We start from the raw sequence: 20139 nt of genomic DNA on the forward strand, positions 1-20139 counted from the left end.
CTGAACACTCTTCCAGACTGAATGAGTTGATACAGTCATTCAGGTGGCGAGATTCCTTTGGCTGCAATAGGACATGTCTGATTACAGAGAGGTCACTAGTATGACTAAACTCATGTTTAAAGAATTTTATGTCATTAGCCAAGTTAGGATGGTAGTCCAGCAGTAAAGCATGATGCTTTCCAAGGCAATCCTACATGGAAGATTCCCAGTTCAAGTCTGGAAACCTCCCTGAGCGCACTGGGCACGCATGGCCTTTTATCAGGGGCTAGCAGTAGGCTGAGAGTGGATTGTGACATGGGGACCCTGTTTGGAATACTGTTTTTCCCTCTTTCTCTTGCTCATGAAAGAAATATATAATTCATTTATGTATTTATAGGTTTTTTTATTTATTTAGGTTTTTGCCATATGGTACGTGTGCTGGCTGAAGAGAGATAGTGAGAGGGAAAGGGAGAAATCATCCTCTAGGGGGATAGCCACATCACAATCCCTTCTCCATTCCCCTCTCACACATATGCATCCAGCATGATTTTTTTTTCTTTCTTTCTTTTTAAAATTTTATTAACTTATTTATTTATTTATTTATTTTCATTTGACCAGAGTGGAACAGGTGAGAGACAGAAAAAGGGAAAGTGAAAGAGCAAGCTGCCAGGTCTGGGACTCAAACTGTGGTCAGCCATGTGGGAGTCCAATGCCCTTAACCGCCATGCCACCTGGTGGCCCCCTCACCCCCCGTTTTTTTGAGAGGTTGTTTTTTGGGCATGTATGATTGCTGTAGAGACAGAAAGAGACAGAGACAGAAAGCAAGAAATCATCCACCAGGGAGGATGGCCACGCCATAATCCCTTCTCTATTCTCCTCTTGGGAGCTGGGGGCATGCACACACATGCGTCCAGTGTGAGTTTTAAGCCACCACATCTGAGACTCGAACCACGGTCAACTGTGTGGGAGTCCAGCAACATAACCATTGCGCCAATTGCTGGTACCCCCAGTATGATTTTTCAAGCCACTGGGTTCAGGACTTGAACCACAGTCGGCCATATGGGAATTCAGCCACCTTAGCCAACATGCCACCTGCTGGTCCAGTATATAAATTTTTTAAAGAGAGAGACCACAGTCACAAAGGAGAGAGACAATGCTGCAAACTTACATCTGTCATACTTAATTTCATCTCTAACTGCTTTATTGACACTCTTCCTTCAGCAATGCAGATACAGATAAATAATGGCTTTCTATCATCATGATCTCTCCCCAGGGAGCAAAATCTTTTTAACCTGCAGGGATTTTCATGCATCAGTTTCCAAACTTCCAGTCTATAGTCTGTACATAGGAGCACACACACACACAAATGACAAACCCGATTCCTTGTTTGTTTTAGGTTTTTTGCCATAGGGTGCATGTGCTTGCCAGAGAGAGAGAAAGTGAGAAATTACTCCCCAGAGGGGATGGCCATGCCATGCCAATCCCTTCTCCTCCATTCTCTCCCTGGCATTTCTTTTCTTTCTTTCTTTCTTTTTTTTTTTTTTTTTTTTTTTTGAGGATTTTTTGATATGGGAATTTTGGAGAAGTTTTTGCTATAGGACATGTGCCCTCACCAGAAAGACAGAGAGAGAGAGAATTCACCCACCATGGGGATGGCCACACCGCAATCCCTTCTCCTCCGTTCTCCTCTCAGGATCTTGGGCATGCACACACACATGCCCGGCGTGAGTTTAAGCCACAGGGTCCAGGACTCAAACCGCGGTCGACTATATAGGAGTCCAGCGACATAGCCATTATGCCAACTGCTGGTCCCATCTCTCCCTGGGATTTTGGGCATGCATTCATACACAAGCACTCAGCATGATTTTTCAAGTCGCCAGGTCAGGGATTTGAACTGCAGTCAGCCATATGGGAGTCTAGCACCTTCCACCATGCCACCTACTGGCCCCAGCCTGCTTCCTTGTTTAGGGGGGCCTTATCATCCTCCCTCCCCAAATCCTTGTGCTCCTTGGGCCTTACCTTCTATTGGGTCATCAGAAAAGAAAACAGAAAAAACTATATCATGACTTTTCCAATGACCCAATATATCCTCCCAGGTGTTCACCCAGGGGAAACCAACAATGAAAGAGATAAGAGTGCAAGAAGGTAACTAAGTATCACCAGTTTTTACATGGATATACACTCAGCCCTCCATACCACAGGTTCCACATCCACAGATTCAACCAGCCACAGGTGCAAAATGTTCTCTTGTTATTCTCTACATAATGCAGTAGAACAACTATTCCTATAGCACTTACACTTAGTAGGTATTACAATTAATCTAGATACCATTGAAAGGAATACAGGAGGATGCATGAGGGTTACATACAAATCTATTTTACTTAAAGGGGTTGAGTATCTGGGGACTTTGGTTTCTGTGTGGTGGGGGAGGGGTCCTGGATACCAAGGCACAGCTAATTCCCATTAAGGGCTCTAATTGGTTGTCTGGAGTCAGGCTCGCTCTTGGCCTAATCCTTCATTCATGTGTCCCTAAACCTTGCTAAACTCCTGTGCGCATTTCAATTATCAACTCTTTCTGGATTGTTTTTTCGTCGTCTGCGCTATCTGTTCTGTGCTCACGGTATTGTTACTAAGACAATCATGCCTTCTTCCGTGCCCAGGTTTTCTCTCTTTGTCAATATGAGCATCTTTACCTGCATCCACACCTACATCGGTCTTGCTGGAACAGCCCGTGTCTTGGTGACCAGGCCAGCACTTTGTCTGGGGCTCATTCACACACATAGAGGCCCAGGACACTGCGCAGAGGCACTGGGAGGCTAGGAGGAGGATGGAGGCAGCCCGGGGCCCTAACCTCATAGCCCAGCTTCTGGATAAATGCCTGTGGCGCAGACCATCTGATGGTGCCTTGTTAAACAAGACAGGCCTCTTCACCTCATTTCATCATGGTTGGCTAGTCGTGGTGAGCTCTATTTCAGCCTATGTATGTGGATTTTTAAAAAACAAAGATTCAGGCCAGCCTGTGGTATGGTGGTCGAGGTGGCCAGATCCCCCACAGATGACCACACAGTTCAAGTCCCAGATCCAGCAGCTTGTGTGCATGCGTGCCCCAAATCCTGAAAGGTGGGAGAGGAGAAAAGACTTCAGCATGACTATTCCCCACGAGGGGTGCTTTCTCACCCCACCCTATCCCCCATCTCCAGCAAACACACTTGCCTTCTGGCAAATTAGAAAACATAAAAATCAATCAATAAAAGCAAAGGCTCAAGGAGAGGGACCCATGCCATTGATGCGTCTCATAGATGTAGAATGAAGTGACAGACAGATAGTGGCCGAGCCTATTCTGTTTCTCCCTGCCGCAGCATCTAGGCCTCTCCCACAGCAAGATTAACCACAACCCTTATTGGTGGAGAAGACATTTTCCCACTCCTCCACCCCAGCCCTAGTCACAAGGCCCACAGTGTCAGTTGCCTGGCTGTTTCTGAACTATGGATGCATTCGGACTGTGCTTTGGGCCCTCCTGCTCCCACTAGCGTGCATGGATGCCACAGGCAGCCTTCGGGCTGACAGACCATCAGCACCCCACCCACAGTAGCCAGGGCCTGAGGCAGAACAGCCTAGCAAGCCCCGCAGCAGGTCTGAAACCAGCCGGGTCTCTGAATTGTTAGGTAACGACAGCAAGGTAGCATTTATGACATCTCTGCTGCCTCAATTTCTCCACCTGTGAAATGGGATCAACACACCAACCTATGTCAGCCTATAATTTAAAGAAATGTAAAAGGCACATCATATAATTGGAAAGCAGTGGGAGGTGTATACCCGTCATGCAGTAAGCCTTCCTAATAATTTTCCCAAACATTTAGCAAGCACGGACCACTAACAGCAGGTGACTTCCCTATAGTGGCAACACTGGGGCAGAAAGTTGGATTATGATTCCAGAGCCTCAGAACATGGCAGCATCCGGCTCCTGCCCTGGGGTTTTTCCTCCTGGTCCTACGTATGAATGCTATACATGTCCCCCCCGCCCCCACAACCCTAAAGGGTGTGCGAGAACATCTTCCTTAACTCCCAAATTACTGACCACCTCAGGCCAAAGGCTCCCTGAGACAGAGAAGGATGTCACCATCACCCTCTGTGCCCCCTTTTAATTTTTTTTGTAGAGAGATTTTTGCTATAGGGCACATGCCCTCGCCAGAGAGATAGGGAAACAGAGAGAAAACGAGAAATCACAAACACACACACACACACACACACACACGCACACACACCAGAGGGGATGGCCATACCGCAGTCCCTCCTCTATTCTCCTCTCGGGATTTTGGGTACACAAGCACATGTGCCCGGCGTGAGTTTTAAGCCGCCGGGTCCAAGACTCGAACAGCGGTCACCTATGCAGGAGTCCAATGACATAACCAGTATGCCATCTGCTGATCCCCCTCTGTGCGTTTCCTGGGTCCCCTTGTCTGTAGAGAGGTGGTTTCACTAGGGGACACAGTCAGCCTGTGGCCACGGCAGTCAACTTTGGTCACCAGCTTTTTCCTCCTCATAGCATTGTGTCCTTCAGATAGGGCTTTGGGATTCAGTGTCCTCTGGCGCAAGAGCTTCTGATAGTTATTCTGTTGAGTCTCTACCCCAGATCTGGGGCACTGGGACACTGTGAAGTTCAGAGTACCTCTATCCTCTGCAAGCTCCAGGGGAAGGGTGGGTGGGCTGAAGACTAATTCTCAGTCGGCATAGAGTGTGTTATCACATGACAGGCCCATGGCATTTAATGGGGCAAAAGAAGAAGGAAAGGAAGAGGAGGGCAAAGATGACTGGCTGTGTGGCCTCACAGATGGCCTCAGGCAGCAGAAGATATAGGGCAAATGGGAGATGGCAAAACTTCCTGCAGCTGTCAGGCCGCAGAAGCCCTGGGTCAGGCCCTGTCTGTGGGAACAGCTGCCTGACAAGCTTTTCAACTCTCTCCCACTGGTGTTTCTCCTGAGCCTTCTGTGTGTCCACGGCCACAGCCCTGCATTGATTTTCACACACACACACCATGTAAAAACGGACTCCCCCCCTTTCCCAGAGCTACAAAGGAAGTCGGCCCATATCTGCATTGAGTTGCTTGAGCCTGGATCTAGGAGTCAGTACCCCCAATCCCAGATCGTGTGGTAGGAAACGTGCCAAGGCAGCTATAGATTTAGTGATAAGTCAGGAGGAAGCACAAACAACAACTCTGGAACCTCTTGACATAGCTCTGGAGATTTGATGAGGTTGAGGTTTCTCACAGCAGGATGCTCCTCAGGAATTCTGTCACGGAGGATCTGGTCACATTTAAAGAGAACTTCCAGTGCCAACAGGTGGCATAGTGTTTAAGGTGCTGGACTCCCACATGGCTGACCACAGTTCAAATCCTAGCCCTAGCACCTTGAAAAAACTGCCAGGACTGTGAACATGCATGCTCAGGATCCTGACTGGATGAAGAGACAGAGGAGAAGGCATGTGGCATGACCACACCCCATTGCTTGCTCCATCTCTCTATCTCTCTCTTCTCTCTCCTAAGTCCAAAAGAGTGCAAGTCTTCAGTGGGGAATATAAACATTTTCTAGAAAATCTATACAGATTTCACTTAGGCTGAGTTTGGAAATGCCGCTTCAGGACAAGTCATTTTTCTAGGAGCTGAGGGCTCTTTGGGGCATCTCATGAGGTTGATCAGATTTGGAAGTCTCTTTGCAGGAGGCTTGACCATTGACCCAGCACCTCTAATACTGGATTCTTTTATTCTCATTCTAGTGAAGACAGAGTCATCGAGCACTACAAGAAACTGAATGGTCAGACAAGAGGTCAAGCAATTGTGAAGTAAGTGGCCTTCCTAGCTCTCACAAAGATCGTGCTTGCGTGTGTTAATATTTCATATGCCAAGATTGCTCAATGCTACTCAGACAGACGTATCTCCAGGGGTGAGAGTTCAACCTGATTTTTAAATAAGTAATTATTCTGAGAACTTTATCACTCACACAAAAATGTAATATCTATATGATCTCTGCCTTAATATCCACCGCTCCTGAGAGAACCAGGTTGTGAGAAAAGGAAGGGTTAGTGTGGTGCTGCCATTTCTTCTGCCTTCAGACTCTGTGCATCCTCCAGCGCTTCCAACAGCACCATGCTGGGACAGAACATGCAGAGGTTCACGACCTCTGTGGTCCGTAGGAGCTACTATGAGGAGGCCCAGGGAAGAATCTGTCATTTTCAGCAGAAAACAACTGGCAGTTTCTCATTATGATGGCTTCGTACTTCAGAACTGGATTTGCTGCACCTTTCTTTATAATAAGACAACAACTGCTCAAGAAATAAGAATGTTTTCATTTTGATGCATCCATTTAATAGATATGAAGAACATTTTAAGAGGTGTAGTCACAATCTCTGAAAAACAGATCAAACACTTAAACTCAGAACATACTAAATATGTTTGCAAATATACTTATGACCTGAAAAAGAAATAATAATATCCACCCTGTCTGTATTGTTTCTCTGTTTGTGTGTGTTGTCCTCCAGCTACATGAGCATTGTGGAGTCTCTCCCGACCTATGGAGTTCACTATTATGCAGTGAAGGTAAGTGAACTCGTTTGGGGAAGATTGCAAACTGTGCCCTAGACAAACAAAAACATTTTTTATTTTTTATTTTTAATCTTGTTGAATTTTTTTCTTTTTTGGTGGGAGTGGGATGTGGGGTGAGAACTTGGTCAGAAATATTGCATGTTAGGGGGAAACTGGGCAACTAAATTTTCCCCCTGCTGTTCTAGGACTCTTTACAGTTACTCTCCAAATTTCATTTTCCCTTTTGTGAAGTAGGATAATAAACCCATATTTCTTTTTGGTCTCAGAAGAACCCTAGGAGACCAGGACTGCAGAACATTTTAGTAGGAAGACTCCGTTCAATACAAGGAACTGCAGAGATGAAATATTTCGATCAGCATCTAGTGTTTTTCTTGGTGGTCAAATGCTCTGTGGGCAACTTTACAGGAGGAAAACCAGGATCATAGGTTGACCAGTTACCTCCTGCCTTCTCAAATACTGTGATGGCAAGTCCAATGGGACATTAGCTTCATTCTAAATTCTCTTTAGTTTTGTCCATAATATTCCAGATTGGGATCTCTTCTGTGAAATAATAGATAACAATGTCCCCAGAAGCCCATAAGAAGGAAAAGATCCCTTTCTTCTCCTTCCTTAATTACCCTTACATGAAAAGTTAGACTCAGTCATTACCCAGTGTCCAGACAAAAAATAGAGAAAACACTTCTGAATTCAAGACAGCTCCACCAGCCAACCTGACATTCTTTTGCTCTCCCACCAATGTCTTTCCCCATACTTTCACTCCACTATGATATGTTTTTACTTTCTTTAGACTAAAATATTCCCCATGTTTGATTCATTTTGTGTCATCGAAGGCAGCATGCATACCATGTTGCATGTCATCAGTGTGCACTTAATTGCCTAATCTTCTGCTAACCTGCAGATTTTGTCTGGTAAAGGCTATGTGTTATGTTCTATTGGATATTCTCAGAACCCAGTGCAGTACCTGGCATATAGTAGGTGCTCAGTAAATATTTATTGAGTGAGTGGTTCTTGAGAATTGAACTGAGGGATTAGATGGATTCATTTCCATGATTGGGGCAAATGTAGAAACTCAATTGTGGAGCCCAGAGTGAGCCATGTGTGGGGACTAAAGGCCTATCCAGCACCATGGCTCAGGAGCTCCTAAAACCTGCAATGATGTAAGTCTACAAAAGCTCTTTCTACCTGTGGAAGATCTTAACCCCTCATCACTGTCATTCACAGAACTCATACAGTAGTCATCACTATCCCTGCCCTTCTCACAGCTCAGCTGTAGTCTGTCATGAGCAGTAAGATCTAGCCTCTTGAACATTATTCAATGATGGCACATCTGTTAAGGTAAAAGAATAACCGGCCTACTTTGTTCATTTCAAGAAATTGCATTTGCCTTATCTTCAGCTAAGCACAGAAATCTCATCTTGGCCATGTTCAGCTTCTCCAGCCTCCTATTTACGCACGTTCCTTTTGGTGTCCTAGGACAAACAGGGGATACCATGGTGGCTAGGACTGAGCTACAAAGGAATCTTCCAGTATGACTACCATGACAAAGTGAAGCCAAGGAAGGTAAGGGTGCTCTCAGATCAAGAGAGGGGCAGGTGTGGAAGTGAGTAAATCTGCTAACGCTGTGTGCCTAAGGGCTTGCCTCTTCCCTGCCAATGCAATACGAGCTCTTCCCAGTAATCCAGTGTGAGTTCCCGGGGTAAATATTTCTTCTCACTGTCTCCAAGGACATCTAATCTCTTGTAGAGATTTAAGATAAGCTGACTGCCTCAGTTCTCCCTAGAGCAGATGGGCAAAAGGACTTTGAGGGACTGCCGTGTTCCTTGGTTTCCAGGTGGGGAAACCGGGGGTGCTAAATATCTTGAGGAAATGAAGTAATGTCTCTCTTGAAGCCTCAGACCAAGCTGAGTTCTCCCAAAGGTTTTTAGGGTAGGAAGAGATGAGTGAACTAAAAGAAGAGGTTGTAGGTAAAAAAGAGAGATGAAAAATAAAGAAGAGTTCCTTGAATTCTGGTAAATATTTTATGACATGGTGGAAGTGATTAGAAAATAAGGCCTCTTGGGCCAGAAGGTGGCACAGTGATGATGCTGCTGGAGGTCCCCACTTCGCATCCAGGGGCCACCCTGTGTGTATCAGGCACATGTGTGTGGGCGTGCCTGTGATCTGGGCTGGCTAAAGCTAGGGGTGGATTACATCATGGGGATCCTGTTGGTGGTGCCTCTCTCACTGTCTCAAGAAATAATGTGGGGCCAACATTTGGAGTGGTGGTTAAGGCACTGGACTCCCATATGGCTGACTGTGGTTCTAGTCCCAGACCTGGCGACTTGAAAATCACACCAGGTACATGTATGTGCATCCCCAAAGTCTCAAGAGAATGAAAGAGAAGAGATTACCCCCTGGAGGGTGATTCCTTAATTTCACTATCTCTGTCTTTGTCTCTTTTTCTCTCTCTGGTGAGCACATACACCCTATGGCAAAAGATCATAAAAAGGATAAAGAAAAAGAAAAAGAAAAGGAAAGAAAGAAAGAAAGAAAGAAAGAAAGAAAGAAAGAAAGAAAGAAAGAAAGAAAGAAAAAGAGAGAAAGAGAGTTTATACAGCCAGCCTCTGTAGCAGTCAGTACCATCCCAGACTATGAATCTGGAAGCCACATTCTAATCGTGATTCAAGTCCTTGGCCAAGTTGTCCTGAAAAACTGTGTGTGTGTGTGTGTGTGTGTGTGTGTGTGTGTCCGTCCAGGATCCTAGAAGGTTGGAACACTGGAGGAGGGGTGTTTTTCTCTCTCTTTCCTGAACAAATGATGTAGAAATTACTCACTGGGAACAATCCAGTGGACACTTGACACATACCCTCTCTCCCTCTCTTGCTCTTGGTCTCTCTCTCCTGCATGTGCATGTGTCCTATCATAATTTTTTGAAAAAGAAACAGTAAAAATAAATAAATAAGTAGATAAGTCCATTTGCCAAAGAGAAAGGGAGGCAGAGAAATGCCTGCGCAGTCATTGTGAAGACAAGATGCAGTGTTTCAAGGAGGCACAGTGTTTGAATTTTCTGTTTTCATTTACACACATTTTTCAAACCAGAACAAATTGAAAAATTATAATGGAAAAATATCTTTGAGGCAAGTGCTGTCATTCAGATTCCCTGGCAAAGAATAACAGAGAGATGGTATGCAGCTGGAACCCTGAAATACATAGTGGAAAATCTATCACAACCACTCTTGCCTTAGCAGAGAGAAGGCAATATTGGCTCAGTCTGTCATTCCAGATTGCTTTCTAAGCTTCTTTATCCATGAGGAGGATTGAAACCCACACTACATGTCTGAGCTTATCGTAGACTGTAGTTAACATCTATAGTTAACTACTTTTTAAAATCTATCCTGAGCCAACATTTTTTATTAAATTGACATGGGGGGAAAAAGCCCTATGTTGGGGTAGATTTTCACTCAATTAATCAGTAAATCAGTTAAATTCTAAGGAAAGAGCCTGAGCAAATGATAGAGCAATTACTCCCTGGAGATGACTGAGTAGCAGCCTGGTTCTTGAGGGGGTAGGTATGGCGTTCTGCTGCTACTGTCTCCAAAACCTCAGCATCATTGACCTGGACTCGGGTTCTTCTTTTTCTCTCCTCTGTTTTCCTTGGTCACAGGGTCTATTCTTCTTCCTCACTCTGTCTTTATTCCTGTTTCCCTCTGCCTTTTCCCCCACCTGGCCTTTTTCATTCTCTCTGCTTTTTCTCCTCAAGTTCTATCTTTCCTTCCTCTTTCTTTTCACATCAACTCTCTTTCCAGCCTGCCTGCCTATTTTTCCTACATGCACAAGCCAAGAATACTCCCAGGGCCTGTAATGAAATCCTGGTTGTAATATATTCAGCTCTTGATGGCCCACATTTGGTGAGACACCAAAGCCAACATGGATGAGATCGGCAACAGAGTTAATTAACATCCCACAGTGGGAAGCTCTCCCTCTAAGCTTTTTGAAAGACTTTATTTTAAAATACTCATACCTTTTTAGTTCGATTTATTAAAATATTGAAGCTTTCTTTGTTTCTCTACTTTGAGCTTCTAATGAAGATTGAAGAGGTAATGAGATAGTGCTCGATGTACGAACGAGGCAGGGTGTGACACATAGCAAGGGCTGAAATAATTCTATTATCGTAAGACTCTAAAACAGGCGTCAGGATAAGGAAAGGTAAGAAGCCAGAGGTATGAATTATCAGCCATCAAACAGGAGAATTTACAATAATTTGTAGAACTTACCCAGGTCGGTGAATTAAAAATGGTAAAAGGTCAATATATTTTTCCAAGGCATTGACTTGAACTCAAACTGAGTTGTTATTTAAAGTAACTTATGTTTCTATGCCTTTGAGGACCAAATTGGAATTCTTTTCTATTTTGCTATAGGACACATATACTCACCAGAGAGAGAGAAAGAACGTGAGAAATCATCCTGGAGGTGGTGGAGGGGATGTTAGCCGTGCCACAGTCCCTTCTCCTCCATTCTCCTCTTGGGGTTTTGGGCATACACATGTACTCAGTTTGTTTTTCAAGTTGCCAGGTCCAGGACTAGAACCGCATAGTTGCCCATGTGGGATCCAGCTGCCTTAACTCCATGCCACCTGCTCGCCCTGAAGTTAGAATTCTTTGTTTTTTTTCCTGAAGTTGGACTTCTTAGACCTATTACTAACCGAAGGACAACAGAGGTATCAGGGCCATCATTCATTCAGTTGGAAAGCAGTGATGGCACATCTTTTATGGGCCAAGCACACTACTGGCACGGAGATAAATAAGCCAGAAATCATGGCCTCCAGCCTGCCCAGCGTATCAGGGAGAGAAGGGTGACCACCGCATCAGTACCTCGGTGCTGTTATAGAAGGCTCTGTGAGGTCCAGAATTCAAGTGGGGAGTGAAATCGGGAATCGCCTACTGAGCATAAGGAAAAGATGGACCAGCAGTTGGCATATGGCTACATTACTGGACTCCCATGTAGTCGACTGCGGTTCAAGTCCCGGATTTGGTGGCTTAAACTCACACTGGGTACGTGTGTGTGCCCAAGATCCCGAGAGAAGAATGGAGGAGAAGGGATTGCGGCGTGGCCATTCCCCCGGTGGGGTGGGATTTCTCACTTTCTGTCTTTCTGTTTCTCTCTGTCTTTCTGGCAAGTGCACACGTCTTATAGCAAAAACCTCTCAGGAAAAAAAAAATAGAAAAAGAGAAAAGGCTTCCTAGAGGAAGCAAAGCATGAGTGGGCTGTGCAGGAAGAAGAGAGTTTTGCAGTTGAAAGAACAAGGCGGGAAACCTGCAGGAGAGACACACCAGCAAATGTGAATGCTCCGCAAAGGGGCAGGGTGGTGTGACCGGGAAGCCGTAGCACCATTTCTGCCTGGAACCTGGGGTGTAAGGAGCAGCAACCAGCTCCTAGAGCCTTGAAGGCTTTGCTAAGTCATCCTGTAGAGGCAGCAGGAGCCATGGACTAGCTGAAGCAGCGGAGTGCCCATCAGATTTCCACTGGCATAGAAGCCTCCTTCTGGCCGCTGTGGAGCAGGGGCTGGAGGACCACAGGAAAAGACTTGGAAACCAGGGCATCGTTAGGGTAGTGTAGCCAGAGCAGGTGGGAGCTTGAGGTTGGCTTTTGGAGAAAAGGATGGAGAAGGGGAAATGGAAACAAGGTAGTTGATCAACTGTGCAGGGGAAGAGGGTGGCAGTAAGAGAAGGACGGTGATCCAGAGTGACCCTAAGACTTCTGGATCAACCAAAGCACAGAAGAATCAAAGAGGCAGGTGAGTGCAGTATAGGATATGCAAGGTGTTAGTCTTGACAGTGGCTGCGACAAATAGTCAGTTGTGTATTCTGTCACAGCTCAGAAGTATCAAGAATTTCTAGAGCATAACTAAACTAGAGACCAAGCAAGGAGAGGCAGTCAGCCCCCTAGAAAAGTCACAAGAGGTGTGAGTAAAAGATACCAGCTTCTTATCATGATGATACTGTGAGACGTTCATACAAGTCCAGGCTGCACAGGCCCTGAGCTTACATAATTTGGGGAGCCCTCTTTAAGAAACAAGTGTATGGGGCTGGCAGGTGGCATGATAGTTAGGGGTGCTGGACTCCCACATGGTTTGAGTCCCAGATCTGGAGGCTTCCTTTCTCACTTTCTCTCTCTTCTGTCTCTCTCTAGAAATATTAAAATAATAGTAATAAATAAATAATTAATAAATAATAAATAATTCTAAAAAAAAAAAGAAATGAGTGTGTACTCTGTATACCGAATCAAGAGCATGCCGTTGAAAGGCCTGTGAAGGGTAGCAGAGCCTCAGCTTCATTAGCTTCAAGGGGCACCCACCTCTGCTAAAATGTCAGATGAAATGAAACGCAAAACCAAGACACCCGAAGCCATGATCAGGAAGTCCCAGCTGCAGGAAGACCTAGACACCATGCCTCTTTCTCCTCACACCCAACAGCCTGACCACCATAAAAAGGCCACATTTGTGGGGGCCAGCAGGTGGTGTGGTGGTTAAGGTACTGGGCTCCCACATGGCTGACTGTGGTTCGAGTCCTATGGTTTAAGACCCATGGCTTAAAAATCACACCAAGCACATGTGTATCCATGCCCAAAATTCTGAGAGGAGAATGGAGGAGAAAGGATTGCAGTGTGGGCGTCTCCCTGGGGGATGATTTCTCACTTTCTCTCTTTCTGTCTCTGTCTCTCTCTCTCTCTCTGGTGAGCATACATGCCCTATGGCAAAAAACCTAAACAAAAATTTAAAAAGCCCATATTTGTTACAGTTAAGGCCCACATGAGCCTCCTAGAATACACAAAGTACACAGCCTAGTTCTAGAGCCCCAAAGGGAGTGAGCGTCAATTCATGTTCACACATAAAGTGCCAAAAGTCCGTCTTCAATGTCTCCGGGCCAGTGATCCTTAACCTCCTCCATATATCACAAACTGAAGTGAAACTGCTTGACTGTCCAGGTGCCACAGCTTCCTTGGTCCTGATCACCCCATATCTGAGCCAGCCGCTGTGTGTAAAAGCCTCACAGTGGTTCTGTGCAGCTGGAGACGAGGACCACCATTCACAGTTGTCTGTGCTTCCTTTGAAAGCTCAGATGTGGGGAAGGCCAGCCAGACTGGGCAGTGTCCCTGCACACTGAGAGTAAGCAGGACTCGAGGCTGGGTGAGCTGCATGGGTGGGATGGCCCTCCAGGTGGTGCACCTCCCTCCTGGCATGGGGGCCAGGCAGGGCTCCACCACCTTGAGCCTCCAGGGATGTCAGGAAACAGGGAGTGGCCCCCAGTTCTGTGCACCTGGAGGCTTCTGTGGCAACAGCTACATCTGCAGCCCAGGTAGCTGCTTCTGCCCAGCAGCAGAGGCCCTCCCTGACACTCTGACCCAGTTACGGCGGCTCTGTCACATGGCACCACAATAGTGCGAGCCAACTTTCAAGTAGAGGCAGCAGCAGGGTGAGCTACTCCCTTGACTTAGGAGGGCCTAGAGGCATCCTCCACTATGTGCAGCTCTAACAGTGTCAGCAAGCTGGAGCAGCTCAGGAGCCACTTGCGAGAAGCCACTCAGGTGTTTCCATGTGGCCGCCAAAGGAACCCCTGAGAGGGAGAGTGACAGCCGTCCACACATGGGTAGGACCGGGGCTTGTTCCTAGGCCTCCAGTTGGGACGCAGTTTGCCATTGTAGTCTCAGCCTGCCTTGAATCACCTAGTCCTCACTCAGAAGCTTGGCATTATAGCTTTGGGGAGATGGAGTGAAGCACAACGTCACTCACAGGTGGGGTGGAGGAGAGGACATTGTAGTCTCCCAGTGACCATGCCATTGTCCACTGCCTGGACCTTCTCAACACAAGGGATCCTGGGCTTCCTGGAGCACAGCCCTCACCGCAAGCTGCTGAGGTTTGTTATGTGCGTGTGTGTATGCGTGTATGTGTGCATGTGTGCGTGTGTGTGTGTGTGGACGCGTGGACACACACACACAGCTTCTTACCCTCAGGACACACGTGTTGGGAATAGCTAAATGTATGGGGTCACCCTACGGACTGGCTTTGGCTTCTATGTGTGCTCAAAAGAGTTCCAAAGGGTAACCTTGATGATATTTTGGAATGACATTTACAGAGGAAAAGCCCTCCAAATGCCCTAAAGAAGCAGCAAACAACAGATAAGGGCTGATCTGTGGTGTGCTGGTTAAGGCAGCTGGATCCCACATGGCCGACTGTGTGATTTGAATCTGAGATGGTAGCTTGAGAAACATACTGAGTGGGGACCAGCAGTTAGCGTAATGGCTATGTCACTGGACTCCCATGTAGTCGACCACGGTTCTAGTCCCGGACCCGGGGCTTAAACTCATGCTGGGCATGTGTGTGTGCATGCCCAAGATCCTGAGAGGAGAATGGAAGAGAAGGGATTGCGGTGTGGCCATCCCCCCTGGGGGGTGATTTCTCGCTTTCTGTCTCTCTGTCTCTTTCTGGCGAGCACACGCACCCTATGGCAAAACCTCTCCAAAAAAAAAAGAAAAGAAACGTGTTGAGTGTGTGTGCATGGGGGCCCAAACCGCCCAACAAAATGAAAGAGAAGGGTTGCAATGTAATTATCTCCACAGGGCTGTTTTGTCACTTTTCCTATCCCTCTCTCTCTCAAGCGAGTGCATTCACCCTCTGGCAAAATTTAAAGGCAAAAAAAAGTAATTAAGACCAAAAAAAAAAGAACTAGAACATTGAAACTTATAATACATGTGTATTTTCCAGAGCATTGGGCCACGCTTGCATATGTGAGTTCTTTTAGAAAGATCAGGCCTACACAGTATCTAAGGATTGGTTGCAAAAATTTTTTATAGGCCGTTAAACTTCTATCCCCTCATCAACTCTCAGTAAATCCTTTCCCTCCTGTCCTTTGCCAGTGATGTTTCCTTCACGCCTTGCCTTGCCTGCCTCCCCTCTTCTCTGCTCTTGTTCATACTCGAATACCTGGTTTTGCTTGAAAGCATCCCTTGTAGATATCAGAGCGAGCTCTCCTCTCTTCCCTCCCATAGTTGTGGCTTGATAGTCTTTATACACGGTTGTGAATACAGCAGCACAAGCACAGCAGTGACGATGTCTACATGAATGGCTGTCTTGGTTTAGTGATGGTGACAGAACCAGGAGAATCACAGTGGCAAAAATTTTTTTAAAAAATTATATATACAAATCAGCTGCAACTTCGTAGATTATTTTACCCTGTTTTCTTGGTTGCCAAATTCCATTTTAGCATGTGTGTATGTATGCATATAGCAATAAATGCTAAGTGAGGGATGGCCCCATGGCCTGGTTGTTAAGGGAGCTGGATTCCACATAACTGACCATGCGGTCTGAGTTAAATGCTAAGTGAGGGATGGCCCTATGGCCTGGTTGTTAAGGGAGCTGGATTCCACGTGATTGACCATGCGGTTTGAGTTAAATGCTAAGCGAGGGATGGCCCCATGGCCTGGTCACTAAGGGAGCTGGATTCCACATAACTGACCATGCGGTTTGAGTACCAGGCCAGCAGCTTGCAAGCCTAAAATTCCAACATTAGGGAGACATGGAGGAGAATGGATTGCGATGTGACCATGCTCTATGAGGGTGCTTTCTCCTCTCTTTATCTCTTTTGGGTGAGCATATGTGCTCTCTGGAAAATTTTTTTTTTTTTATTTTTTTCAGGCCCCTGGTGGCTTGAGAAGCATGCTGGGTGCATGTATGTGTGTGTCCAGGATCCTGACAGAATGGAGAAATGGAGAAGGGATTGCAGAATGACCACAGTCTGGGAGGAGTGGGGGACTTTTTCCTCTTTTTCTCTCTCTCCCCGCCCCCTTCTCTCTCTTCATCTCTGACAAGCACATGCATCCTCCGAGAGTTAGAAGGAAAAAGAGAATAAAGAGTTCCTTCCATTCCTTAGATCATTGCCCGAGAAAGTCCAAGAGCTCTAATCTGGGTCAGTCTGCAGCTCTCTTCCCTCCCATAGTTGTGGCTTGATAGTCTTTATACACGGTTGTGAATACAGCAGCACAAGCACAGCAGTGACGATGTCTACATGAATGGCTGTCTTGGTTTAGTGATGGTGACAGAACCAGGAGAATCACAGTGGCAAAAATTTTTTTAAAAAATTATATATACAAATCAGCTGCAACTTCGTAGATTATTTTACCCTGTTTTCTTGGTTGCCAAATTCCATTTTAGCATGTGTGTATGTATGCATATAGCAATAAATGCTAAGTGAGGGATGGCCCCATGGCCTGGTTGTTAAGGGAGCTGGATTCCACATAACTGACCATGCGGTCTGAGTTAAATGCTAAGTGAGGGATGGCCCTATGGCCTGGTTGTTAAGGGAGCTGGATTCCACGTAATTGACCATGCGGTCTGAGTTAAATGCTAAGTGAGGGATGGCCCCATGGCCTGGTTGTTAAGGGAGCTGGATTCCACGTGATTGACCATGCGGTTTGAGTTAAATGCTAAGCGAGGGATGGCCCCATGGCCTGGTCACTAAGGGAGCTGGATTCCACATAACTGACCATGCGGTTTGAGTACCAGGCCAGCAGCTTGCAAGCCTAAAATTCCAACATTAGGGAGACATGGAGGAGAATGGATTGCGATGTGACCATGCTCTATGAGGGTGCTTTCTCCTCTCTTTATCTCTTTTGGGTGAGCATATGTGCTCTCTGGAAAATTTTTTTTTTTTTATTTTTTTCAGGCCCCTGGTGGCTTGAGAAGCATGCTGGGTGCATGTATGTGTGTGTCCAGGATCCTGACAGAATGGAGAAATGGAGAAGGGATTGCAGAATGACCACAGTCTGGGAGGAGTGGGGGACTTTTTCCTCTTTTTCTCTCTCTCCCCGCCCCCTTCTCTCTCTTCATCTCTGACAAGCACATGCATCCTCCGAGAGTTAGAAGGAAAAAGAGAATAAAGAGTTCCTTCCATTCCTTAGATCATTGCCCGAGAAAGTCCAAGAGCTCTAATCTGGGTCAGTCTGCACCTTCATTGTTGCAGAGTTCGAGAAATGCAGAGGGATAGCACTGTCCCCCAGTAAAGACTCAGCTCACACCAGGACCAGACTGAGCTCGCTTCTCTGTCATGCCCCCGTACTTTGCTCTCTTCAAACCTATGGACAGCCCAGCCATCCAATCCCAGAAGTCACCGTAAATTAAAGCAGAAGACATTTTTGGAGTGTGGGAACAAATGAGTCAGGATAAAGGTCCCTCCTACAGACTGTCTCTGAGGCAGAGTTGTCTTCGAGAACAGACACTGGGAAGCATGTGACAGAAAATCTTGCCTAGAAGGAATATTTGCTATCTGTAAATCATCACTTAGAGCTGCAGCCCACTCACCAGCCCATATTTAATGCAATCTCTCCACTGGGAGAGAACAGCAGTGCCAGGCCTTGTTACATATTCTGCAGACAGCATTTACTTATTTATCTGATGTGCAATTAGGGGGGCTTTTATGTACACTTAGATACTCAATTAGGAGCACTATGGGGTCCCTTCTGAGACATTAGGAGAAGGAACCAGAGTAAATGGCTGCCCCCCGCCCCCCAGCAGCCAATGTGGCTTCCTGTGATTCCTCAGAGTATTTTGGAAGCCAGGGCATTGGCTCTGGGAATTGATGCATTGCTGTCACCTCCCAGATTAGTAAAGATTTCTGAACTGTATGAGATGATGAGACAGGAAGGGAGAATAATATTTACAGGAAATATTCCATTAACTGAGAACTGACTCCCAGTGGCGTTACCCTGCTAAATTATTCAGGATGAGAAGCGCTCTGTTAAGTGCACTACCAACTTATTTTTTCGGCTTCTGTTTGGAGGCGCTTGACTCATTTTCTGGTTGCTGAGTATTCTGGCTTGGCTGGCCCTCAGTGGGAGCCTCCCTCATGTCAGTGTCTGCATTCCCCTTGGAAACCACACCCTGTGTACACCAGGGAGAAAAACTCCATACTTTCAGCATTCTTAGTCTTTTGCCGCCTTTGCTCATTCACAGTGTAAGATCAAAGGGCCTCCTCCATTTGTCTCGTATCGCGGTATTGAGTGGGCCTGGATGGGCTCGGAGCCTGGGGTGACGTGGGTGAGGGGGGTCAAAGCTGAAGAGCAAGCCTGCCAGAGGGGTCATAAAGATGGAGGGCATGTGGCAAAAGGAGGTACTAGAATCAGCTATTGAAAAACAGCTCTCTAAGAAAAAAAGGTAATCATATTTGAAGGAAATTGAGAGCCCATTCTGAAAGCATCAGTCCTCGATAGCCCCCTTCTCAAACCACCAATCAGATATGGCTGAATTGTCTCCCTCTGGAGGAGCAATCCCAATCCCTCCACCCATCTAGGAAATGTAGTCACCTGGAAGTACTGGGCTGGCTCCTTAGCACTTCGGTAGAGGCTGTTGAACATGAAATCCTCCTTAATAAAATGGTCCCCTTATGTGAATTTCTGGGAAGGCTTCAAATGTAACAGTGAGATTTGGTGGAAACTGACTTGAGTTTGCCTTCTGTGATAATTCGGGGGCAAGCTCATGGGTCTGAAAAGCAGCAGACAAGCATTTCTGTACAGGCCATGGTCTCACACCTGCCTAGTTGGGCAAGTCACTCAACCTCGCCAATGCCAGTGTTTTTGTTTTGTTTTGTTTTGTTTTGCTGGCACTTAAAAGAAACCTTCTATCCTGCCCAATTGGTAATTTAAAGCATTATCAATTACAGGCAATTTTTGTTTGTTTTTCAGTTTGCTATAGGGTGCTTGCAGTCACCTGAGAGAGAGACGGAAAGTGAGAAATCATCCCCCAGGGGAGATGGCCACACAGCAATCCCTTTTTCACTCCTTTTATGGGATTTTGAACATGTATACACACACATCTAGAGTGATTTTCTTATTTTATTTTTAAAAATTATTTAGTTTTAATTTTATTTATTATTTTTTTAATTTGACCTGAGTGAGACAGATGCGGGGGGTGGGCGAAGGGGAGTGAGAAAGCAAGCCGCCAGGTCCAGGGTTTGAACCATGGTTGGCCATGTGAGAGTTCAGCACCTCAACCATCACACCACCTGCCAGCCCCGCAGTGTGATTTTCAAGCCGCAGGGTCCGGGACTTGAACCATGCAGTCAGCCATGTGGGATCCAGCCACCTTAACTTCCACACTACCTGCTGGCCCCAAACAACACTTGTGAATGCATCTGACTCTACTTTTGCAAGTGTGGTGCTCAGCTTCCCTGGAAAGCCAGGTCTGAGATAGATTTGCACACAGGAAGTATTCTGGGGAGTGCTTTGAGATTAACACCAACGGGGAAAGTGAAGGAGGCAGGACCAGGCAGAGGGAGAAGCTCAGCTATGATGCAATCCCCACATGGAGTCACTCACCCAGAACAAAGCCCTGAAGCTGGAACAACCCTCTACCATGGGCATCACTACTGAGACAGGGAGTGGAACCTTATGCCCCAGCCCAACCAATCATTAGATCCAGGGATTCCCAGGGAAGGGGTCGTTACCTTGGGCAGGATGGAAGGTTGCTATCCTCTATCTATTGCAGAGAAGGATTTTGGAAAGGGAACGAGTGCATCAATCCTGAGGCGGAGACT

At 46.3% G+C, this 20139-nt stretch overlaps 1 protein-coding gene across 1 annotated transcript in view; it reads left to right on the forward strand.

The window, feature by feature from the left end:
- Window positions 1–20139, forward strand: part of FRMD4A (FERM domain containing 4A) — a 397277-nt gene that overhangs the window by 296226 nt on the left and 80912 nt on the right. The window contains 3 exon segments of the mRNA XM_027772576.1: window positions 5752–5817; window positions 6514–6571; window positions 8051–8137. Of these exon segments, the coding sequence (XP_027628377.1) occupies window positions 5752–5817; window positions 6514–6571; window positions 8051–8137 (211 nt within the window).

This window comes from Tupaia chinensis, unplaced genomic scaffold (genome assembly GCF_000334495.1).
Source record: "Tupaia chinensis unplaced genomic scaffold, TupChi_1.0 Scaffold000285_1, whole genome shotgun sequence".
NCBI lineage: Eukaryota > Metazoa > Chordata > Mammalia > Scandentia > Tupaiidae > Tupaia > Tupaia belangeri.